We start from the raw sequence: 10,593 nt of genomic DNA, 5'->3' as shown, positions 1-10,593 counted from the left end.
TTTCTTTCTTGTAACAAATATAATGGGTGTTTGAAGCAAATAAGATGAGCATGTTATCATATATAGTTAGAACAAGGCAAGGTGAGAAAATGTTACAATTAAGAGCAAGGTTTCTCATTACTAGATTTGAAGCTAAAAGAATACTTGTTTCTCATGATATAGAATTTATGTTGCATACTTGCATGGAAGATGGACATAAATTGTGCCTTGTGTGCAGGGCCCATGTGTCATGGGCTTGGATAGGCTCAAATTACAACTAACTCCATTATCTCTCTACACACCACATTAAAATTTTCAAAAGGGTGGCTTAGATACAACACTAAACCATGTGTCATGTTACATGTCTAAAGTAAATTTTATTTATTATAGCATTACTTATTATGTTATGTCATGTTATGCTTTATTGTGTTTTTTTTTCAAAAACTGTGGTTAGACACAACTCACACAATAACATAATGTGTCGGTACCGTCGTTATAATAGTTTTTTCATACCGGGCCACTTCATAGAACAAGCTAGGCCGGCCCAATGTCATCTTTAGCCATTTTTCTTATCCCCAATCACAAATTTGATATAGACAATCGTACAAACCAAAAGGGGTGTGCATAGTGGCACACTTTTACTCTCTCTAAATTATGTGCTCCCATCTACACATCAACATAGATTCCAAAAACAACATAATAATAAATAAACGATCTTCTTGTGGCCCGTGGGACGTACCTAAGTTTAAAAAATGCATGTATGAAATAGTATCTTGCTAAGCTTAATACCAACTTTTGAATAGATTGGGTTTGATTTACCTAAAACACTTTAGCTAAAAGAAGCTAGTGGGACATGGGGCCATTAATCCACTTTAGCGCAACTTATGGATTGTGACCCTACAAAAAAAAATTATTTTCTTTTAGAAATTAGCCTTAATAATAACAATAATAATAATGGTCAATAATTATGAATGGAAACTACGTAGATAGTGATATTCTCACATGGACCATCCAAAACTAGTTAAAGCAAACTACAAAAAACAGTGTATTGGTGAAGAAGATAAGCATTTACAATTGAGCAAATAATAATATATTATAACAAAGAATTAGGAGAGAAAAAGAGGGAAATTTTTTAATACCCCTTTCTATTTTTATTAAAATTATTTTTTTTATTATTATGGGATTTTTTTTAAGAGTAAAAAAACATTTATAAACACATATAAACATCTCACTGAACGAGGACAATGTCCCCTTCTCATTCTCTCCTAAAAGTTTACATTATCATCTTCCACTACAAACTTGTTTTCTTTTATATAAATTATCTATATAATATATAACGCACCCTTCCTCTATGATAATTGAAATCCTGAAAAATATAAAAAAAAACTTAGGACTAAAAAAAAGAAGTAAAATTAACAAGGTGAAATTATGAAAATTTAAGCTAAAATAAAGGTCTTTTTTCTTGCATCAATTATGGTAAGTTTTAATTTTTTATATCAAACTATCAAGATTCCGCATGCCCTTTGAGCAGAGAACTACCCTTGTGTCACCGAGATTCATGACCAAACAAGGAACAAACACCACCCTCTCATGTTTCTCTTGGCAATTTTTTTTTATCACATTACATTGCAACTTGATGAGGTGTTTTCATCACTGAAATAGTGAGTATAGGGGTCGGCCGGTGGTGGGTAAGGGGGCATATAATGCATAGCGGGTGGTGGCCGGGCGTACATCATGGGCTGAAACCGCTCGTTCCCATTGGCTCGTTGTTGGTTCATCATCATTTGAGCTAACATTTGTTGGTGGTACGGGTTCCCGGGGTTGGGGCCCATCATTTCCGGCGGTGGGCCCCCATGGTAGTACGCGGGCCCAGCTGTTGCTGTGGTGCCAGCTGGCAACCCTTGAACGGCCGGGATTGAGCCCATAGGGCCCATTTGCATGTTAGCCATTTGGGCTACTGGTGGCATTTGGCCCATATTGGGGGCACCACCCACATGATGAGCAGGCATGCCCCCCATGCCATGATTGAACCCTCCTCCATTTGGATTGTTATTCATTCCATTTCCTCCCATGCCATGATGATTAGGTGGTAATCCTCTATCATTCATCCCACCACCACCACCACCTTTCTTCCCACCACCACCACCATTCATCATCATCATCATGTTCCCGCCACCGCCACTGCCACCGCCACCGCCTCCACCTCCACCGCCGCCATGAGGTTGCCCATTCCCATTTTTACCACCATTTTTAGGATCACCCGGCATTGGCCCACCGCCTTGTTTACCACCACCACCACCACCTTGTTTTCCACCCCCTTGATTTTGATTATTATTTCCTCCCCCCTTTTTAACCCCATTCATCTGAACCGGAATATTGCCTCCCCCGCCTCCGCCTCCACCGCCTTTTTTACCATTATTACCACCACCACCTCCACCACCTCCACCACCGCCACCATTATTTCCCCCACCATTATTAGCCTTCGCTTGAGCAATAGCATTCATCAATTGAGGATTCATCATCCCACCACCATTCCCAGCCGCAGCATTCGCCTTCGCCTGAGCAATAGCATTCATCAACTGCGGATTCATCATCCCACCACCCGGACCACCACCACCACCACCATTCATCATCATATTCGGCGGCGGACCACCACCACCACCAGCACCTAATCCCATCGGTTTCATCTTACCGACATCCTCAAAGTCATCAAAGTCATCATCATCCGTAAAATCATCATCATCATAATCATCATCGTCATAATCATCATCATCATCCAAATCATCCTCCGGCACATTAAACTTCACTCCTTTCCCACCCGGCTGCGGCAACTGCGGCTGATTATCCTTCGATGGCATCTTCATTCCTTGAAATTGTGGCGGAATTTTCAGATCTCCTCCACCCATTCCAAGTCCCTTCATCTGTTGCTGCAATTGCTGCAGCTGCTGTTGCTGCATTTGCTGCAACTGTTGCGGGTTCGGCTGCTGCGGTCCACCACCACCACCACCACCACCTTTCGGCTGATTTTGAGGAACTCCACCACCACCACCACCCTTTTGCGGTTGATTTTGATTTTTATTTTGATTTTGATTTGGATTTTGGCCGCCTCCGCCGCCTTTACCACCATTATCAATGTTTTTCATTTGATTTTGGTTGTTATTATTGTTCGGTTTCGGAGCGCCCCAAAGCTCTGCATGTTTACCAGACTTATTGAGCTTCTTGATGAGTGTGGTTGGGTCTACATTTCCTGAAACCGTTACTTTGCCTTGCTCTGCATCTATACTTAACTTGTAAACCCCTGTTTCAATTCGAATTCCAAATCAATTACTTGTATTTCAGCACGGCTAAAATTAATAACAACACTGTCGGTCCGTCTATTCGAAATTAATAATCATGTTAATAGTGAAAATTTAAACTAGCAGTGTGATAACTAAATCCGGACAAGACAGTGGACTGAAAGAGTTCTGGTCAGTGAATTGAGAAACAAGAAAAGCATAAAGTAAAAATAAAAAAACAGAATTACAGAGGAAAGATAGAAAGAAGATTTACCCTCAATTTTCTGCAGGATTTTTTTGACTTTCTGTTTACAACCATCACAATGTATATTCACTTTAAGAACACAAGTCTGCAAATTAACAAAAACCCATTAAAATTAATCAAAAAGGGTAAATAAAACTGATTGCTACAATCAGAAAATCAAACAAATGTATTTTTTTTTTTTTTTTTTACCTGAATTTTTAAGAACTCTTCTTTGCTCATTTTGGCTTCTCAAATTTGGTAATAGATCTACTGCAAATAAGAGAAATAACAGAAATTGAGAAAGAAAAAAAAAATAGTGAAAAAAAGGAGTGAAATGAAATTGGAAAATGTGTTCTACTGTTCACACCTAAAATGAGAGGAAACAAATGGTTGTATTTTTTTGAAGAGAGAGAATGAAAGAAAGAAAGAGAAGGTTAGTTTTGAAGAGGGTGGGTGGACATTAAACTTGTTTCTGATAAAAATCACTGCTTCCTCTATTTCAGAGTTAGAGAGAGAAAGTATTTTTGAGAGAGAGAGAGAGAGTTTTTTAGAGAGACAATGTAACACACACAATGGGAGGTGAAGCAGAAGCAGAGGGACTGGTCCAAAGAAGAGCTTCCCCTCTTCTCTTAGAAGACTTTTTATCCCCTTTTTTGTATTTATAAATTAATTAAAATAATATTAATATATCCGTTTTAATTGTTGCAACATGAGAAATGTTTATAGTTCCCAAAATACAATATTACTCTTACTCTGTAATAAATATCTTTAATTATAGTATAAAATACGAATATTAAGTTTATTTTATCTTATTTTTGTTAAACTGACTTATTTTTATTGAAAACTACTTAAATGAATATTTCTTTTTTAAATGAAGTGTACATGGCCAAGGTACTAAAACTATAAAATATAGGATGTTGCTAACGAACGTCTCGGTGCATTGGATAAGCATTTAAAATACTACCAAAAGTGGTATAAATTTGGGAAAGCATGATAAAATTATGCGTCGATCGGTGTAATTAATGTTCATTTTAATTTAATCTTTCTACTTTTAACTAGTTTATCCAACGCCCCCAGGGCGTTCATTAGCTTTTGCTTAAAATATATAGTATATTGAAACGAATCGAACAAAATTTTGTATGACAATACTTTTCATTGAGTACAATATATGGAAGATGAGTATTTCAATAGTATCAAAAGTCTAGACGTGTCAATATTATATCATATCAATAACATATAAAGCCGATCTCGTAACTAGGTCACGAGACAGCGACATTTGGCATTCCAGTTTTTTGCCAAGTGTCGCGCCACATATGCGAAAAATAGATATTATTATGACATATAAGATGCTAAGTAAGTGATATTTGGATAATTTTCTTAAAAGATAAAATTTATTGTATAGAGTTTTATTATCAATACACTTCTAATACTTCATATATACAAAATTAATCATAACTTTTAATAAATATATCGTATAAATCGGTTCTATTTCGGTCATAAAATTCGTTTTAAAAAGTTTTTTAAAATAAGATCCATTTATAATATATTTAATTTATTTTAAAAAAATAGAGAATTAGTAAAAATAAATAAATAAAAACAATTTATTAATAAAAAATAATTCAAGTCAATAATAACATAGATATTCACAAACTAAACTACAAAAAGTACACCATTAATTAATTAAATAAGCAATATGACATCGTATGTCTAAATATTCTACGTACATATCAAAATGGATTGTAAGACCATATTTAACGTTCAAGTAAAAAAATTTATACTGAAATTTAATCAACAATCTAGGCATCGTTCGAACACAAAAATTAGTACTCCCTCCGTTTTTTTTTTTTTTTTTAAATGCATCACTTGCATTTACACGGTGTTTTAAGAAACTTATTTGCTTTAATATCATATTGTGCAAGTAGGGCAAGTGGGTGATTAATTTATTTAGATAAAAGTACAATGTAGGTCATGAAATATATAGCATGTGAGAGAGATTGATTTATATAATTATATAAGTGGGGACCATAAAAGAGAGTGAAATAATAAATGTAGTTTAAAGTTACCAAAGATAGAAATGATGCATTTAAAAAAAAAATGGAGGGAGTATATTAGAGCTGTCAATTCGGGTAAACGGGTCGGGTTTGAGTCGGGTTAGTGTGAGTCGGGTTAGTGTGAATCGGGTCATCTCGGGTCGGGTCAATACGGGTTAATGTCATAACATATGTGGGTCGGATTCGGGTTGGTTCATGCTTGGGTCGGGTCACATCGGATCATACATCTTATCGGGATTGGGTCGGGTTTAGGTCGGGTTACATTCGGGTCGGGTGAAAAATAGATCGGGTTAAATTCGGGTCTTTACGGGTTTAAACGAGTTAGGGTCGTTCTCAAGTTCGAGTCGGGTTCGGTTCAAGCCAATTATTTACGGATTATAATAAGGTCGGGTCATTCTCGGGTTCAAGTCGGGTTTGGTTCAAGTCAATAATTTGCGGATTATAATCAAGTCGGGTCATTCTCTGGTTCGAGTCGGGTTCGATTCAAGTCAATAATTTGCGGAAACCATGTTTCGTCCCTGAGATTCGTCCCTAAAAACATGTTGTGAAACTAACCTCTTAAAATTCAAAGTGAATATATTGAAGGAATAGAGTTAGGATTCAATTTCCGTTCCAATACCAACATGAGATAACGACCTATACATATTGATTCAATAACAAGTCGGGTTGAATTTGGGTCGGGTCAATAACAAGTCGGGTTGATTCAGGTCGGGTTTGTAACAGGTTGGGTTGAAATTCGAGTCGGGTTTGTAGCAAGTCGGGTTAAATTCGGGTTAGGTTAGGAACAGGTCGGGTTGAATTCGGGTCGGGTTAGGAACAGATTGGGTTGAATTCGGGTTTTGACGGATTAAAACGTGTTTGGGTCAATTTCGGTTCAGGTCGGGTTCGGTTCAGGTCAATAATTTACGGGTTACATTCGGGTCGGGTCGTCTCTAGGTCAGTTAATGTTCGGGTTCGGGTCTCAATTACTCGGGTCAACTCGGGTCTAGGGTTGGTTTCAGGTCAGGTTAGGTCGGGTTAGGGTCACCATTTTCTTCAGGTTCAGACGGGTCGGTTAATAGGTCGAGTTAGGGTCGGTATTTCGAGTCGGGTCAGTTTTTGACAGCTCTAGAGTATATATAAAAAGCGGAGGAGATAATAATTATTGTTTTTGTTTACAATAATTTTTTCTATTTTTTATGTAATTTTTGGAGAAAAATGAGTAGTGTATGAGAATTATTGAGTTGAAGCATGTGAGAGTGTTCTCAATTTGGCTTGCTTCATAAGTCATAAGGTAAAGAGAATAAGAGATTAAAGTTGAGTGAGAACTAAAAACACTGAGTTGGCTGGCTTGGTGTCCTTTTTTTTTTTTTTTTTTTTTTTTTGGTTTCTTTTTTTTTTTTTTTTTTTTTTTAACATTATGTCACACTTGAGTACTTGACTCTTTAAGTGTTGAGTAGTGTTGACTGTTGAAGATCTTCTCTGATGTAGAATTTAAATACTTAAATCTGCTCCATGATTTGGGATCTTTTAATGTTTATTTTTCTTTTTCTTTTCAATTCTCATCTCTGTTAGGGATGAACTACTACTTTGGCAAACTATCAATACAATAAACAGTTCTTTAATTTGATGTAGAAAGTTAGATAAGATTACATTTAACGAGTTTTATTACGTGAAAAATTTCATTTAATAAATTGTAGAAACTCAAAGAATGAAGTAATCAAAGAAAGAGTTAGGTAGTCTATTATACCTTTTATGGGAGTAGAAATTGCTTTCAAAAAATAAATGCACAACAATAGTTTAGGTCATTCAAATTGTTCCATTCATTTTGTGTTTGTTAATCTCCTCAACCGTAATTTCTATACTTTATTAATGATTAAGTGAAAAATTTGCATTCTATACTTAAATAAATGATTAAGTGAAAATTTTGCACTAATGTTGCGATCAACAAAGTTACTATAATGAACACAATCAATAATATATATGTGGCTATATAGGATTCGAAGATATTAGGAATTATGTAATATAACACTAACTTATCAAAGTAGTTTAAGATGGTAAATATTCATTAAGAAACGACAAACGAATTAAAGTTCTGAAACGGAAACAGGAATAAAGGAAAAGGATTTCTATACAGTATTTCTTAAAATATAAGAAATAACCGTTCAAATTATCTATCAAACATAACTGCATGAAAATCATTTTTATGTGATGTTTTAGCCTTTTGTCTAACTTTTTTATATCGATATTTTTTTTTCTAATTTACCGTATCACACGCTTATATTTAGATCGGATCATTAATCTATAGGCAAAATTACAATCATTGACACCAACATATATCACTTGTTGAATTGACATCAATTTGCTACAAAAATTACAAAATTGACATAAATGACATTGAACAACTAATTTTACGTTACTTTCAACCCTTATACAGGTATGAAATTCCTTCTCAACAATCATTTGCTTCAAAAAGTTCTCAATGTATATGTTGGAAAGATAATACTATATAAATATCATATGTAGACTATTATTGAATGTTTAGTGTCTTTAATGCCAATTTTATTCTTTTTTAGACAAGTTGGTTTCAATTTAACAAGTTACACAAGTTCGTGTCAATTTTAACAACATACTCTTAACTTGGTGTCAATGAGTGTAATTTTGCCTAATCTAATTTTCTTAACATCTCATTGAAGATAATCATTATTGCTTATGAATCCTTTTAAAAAAAATAAAATGTATCTATCATATCCATTAACACTACTTCTCTATGGCATTTCCCCTTACTGATTCTCCTTTTGCATCTATCAACCACCATATTTGAGTTAAGAGCCATAAACCAACTCTGCTCTCTCAAGCTAAAAGAGTTGATCAAACCATGTCTCAAGTTATGTCATACTTTGGTCAAGTGTAAGGCTTAGTTTTATAACCCTAAATTTAGGCAATGGGGAAAATTATCAAGTCAAACATTAGGCAACTCAACGCATGGATTGTAAAAATTGATCTTTTAAACTAAGTCTATCAAGTCTAACCCTAACTGATCAATGCTAAGTTTTAACGAAGAAAATAAACACACTGTTTCCTTTTGACTTTCAAATTAATCAACATAACTTTTGATTGGAATACTCAAGTTTACAAATTAAATATCAAGATCAGATAATAGTAATTTTTAAGATGAGACTAGGAAAGATACCACAACCAAAGAATGAGGGGGTCATGTTAGATTGTTAGGGTCACATAAACAACCATTATATAAGGATAACATATACTTCTTGTACATAACATGCATGTTTATCACATAAGGTTATTAGTGAAGTATGAAAATATTATAAGTGGAACTGTGGAAGTAATGATTTCCCTAAATGAACTTATTACATATAGTGATGCAACTCAACAAATTATAATTTTTGGGTGTGGAAATGAATAAAGTAGCATTCCACTACAACACTACCCCTTCCAAAACGAGTGAATGAAATGAAATCCTCCTTGTGGGCTATGTCAGATTGTTCATCCATAATTGATAGGATACATTTATTTTACCTCATTAAATTTTATTTATTTTTGCTTAATTTATTTATTTTAATTGATTAGTTTTATTTTATTTTTTCTTATCTTAAAAGATAGCACAACATAATTTAATTTTCATAGTCCCCACACACTTCATACCCTCTTTGTTATTGCACTACTGCAGTCCTCATGTGTTTCTGGACAATGAATTTAAGTCTGGAGTTGCAGCTTTGTACCCCTACATATATCCTTCTATGATTTATGTTTAAGGGCCTGATCATATTTACTGAATTGAACTGAACTGAATTGAGCTGAAATGAATATTTTATGAGAGAGCGAGGGAAATTAAGAGCTGAACTGAACTGAACTGAACTGATTGAAGCTCAACTGAACTCAACTGAACTGAAATTAAGTAAATGTGAACATACCCTAAAAAAAATAATAATAAAATAAAAAAATGGCATAAAATTTTTCATTATGTTCCAAGTATTATCTTTGATTACAAAATTGTTTGCCTACCTTTTCCTTTCCAAGATAGTTCCTCCACCTTCTATCACCGTATTAGTTAAAATTACACTCGTAAGAAGCTGATACTCTCATATGTTGAAAATATATACGTAGTATTTCAAATAATTTATATAGAGTCTTTTAATAAATGTATTAAAAGTAACAAAAAGTCAAAAGAATGAATAAATTTTGAGATATATGTAGTAAACTAGTAATAACAAATGCTTGTATTTGTCAAAAAAAAAAAAACAAATACTTGTAAATCTTTTCATGCAATTTTGATCTCTCTAAATTAAATTATATAAATTCCTATAAACAAGCCGATTTTCTTAATTTAAAAAACGAGAAAAAGAAAATATTCTTGTTGCTTGGCCTCTCTGGCTTTAGTACGAAACTCGTTATGCTGCTGCATAATATGTGTTGGAGAATTTAGAGTATTTAATTGATTATTATTCATGTTATGTTAAGTTTAAGTCATTTGGTTAAGGTGTCATGATTTAGACAACATATGATTAAGGTAGTAGTATACAACTAGTTAAGAGAAAGGAAGAAAGTGGCTGATCCGTCACTATTATTGCAACCATTACTACTTACGGTTTCAGTTTTGATTTCTCTTGATTTAGTTGGGAAATGACATACTTAATGCATTATAACTTAGTGTATTAATGCATTGTTTAATGCATCTCTTAAAATTTGATGTTTGATGCGTTGTTTATGTATGTTTTATGACATTGTTCAATGTATGACATAAAGCGTTGTTTTAATGCATGACTAAATGCATTGTTATGTTTGGTAAAATGTAATGACGTACTACTATCTTATATATATGAGAAACCCCTCATATGATGAAGGTAGTTTTGAGAGATGAAATTCAATTTCTATCTTAACACTTTGGCATAGAGAGTTATTATCAGTTGTTCATTTTCACAAAATCACAAATACTTTTATACATTGAATTGCTATCATCCTTCAAGTGATAGTAATTGTTCTTCGTTGTATCTCCTGAGTAATTTCCGTGATACCCGGTTGTAGTATAGGGTCGGAATTATAC

The 10,593-nt window shown here is 33.9% G+C and overlaps 1 protein-coding gene across 3 annotated transcripts; it reads right to left on the bottom strand.

Annotated features, from left to right (window-relative positions):
• Window positions 1-1,110: 1,110 nt before the first annotated feature.
• LOC145583021 (uncharacterized) lies at window positions 1,111-4,114 on the bottom strand. 3 transcript variants are annotated; one of them, XM_081640121.1, is made up of 4 exons: window positions 3,866-4,114; window positions 3,709-3,768; window positions 3,529-3,604; window positions 1,111-3,277 (listed from the first exon to the last, which is right to left on the bottom strand). In XM_081640121.1, the coding sequence occupies exons 2-4, from the start codon at window positions 3,736-3,738 to the stop codon at window positions 1,596-1,598; spliced, it is 1,788 nt and encodes a 595-aa protein (XP_081496247.1). In that variant the 5' UTR covers window positions 3,739-3,768; window positions 3,866-4,114; the 3' UTR covers window positions 1,111-1,595. The 3 variants fall into 3 exon arrangements, with proteins under 3 accessions (XP_081496247.1, XP_081496250.1, XP_081496249.1); XM_081640124.1 differs by having other exon boundaries at window positions 3,709-3,765; XM_081640123.1 differs by having other exon boundaries at window positions 3,709-4,114.
• Between the last annotated feature and the right edge of the window lie 6,479 nt (window positions 4,115-10,593).

Source organism: Chenopodium album, chromosome 15 (genome assembly GCF_948465745.1).
Source record: "Chenopodium album chromosome 15, dcCheAlbu1.1, whole genome shotgun sequence".
Lineage (NCBI taxonomy): Eukaryota > Viridiplantae > Streptophyta > Magnoliopsida > Caryophyllales > Amaranthaceae > Chenopodium > Chenopodium album.
Note: the sequence above shows the minus strand (reverse complement) of the source record. Positions and strands in the feature narration are given on the sequence as shown.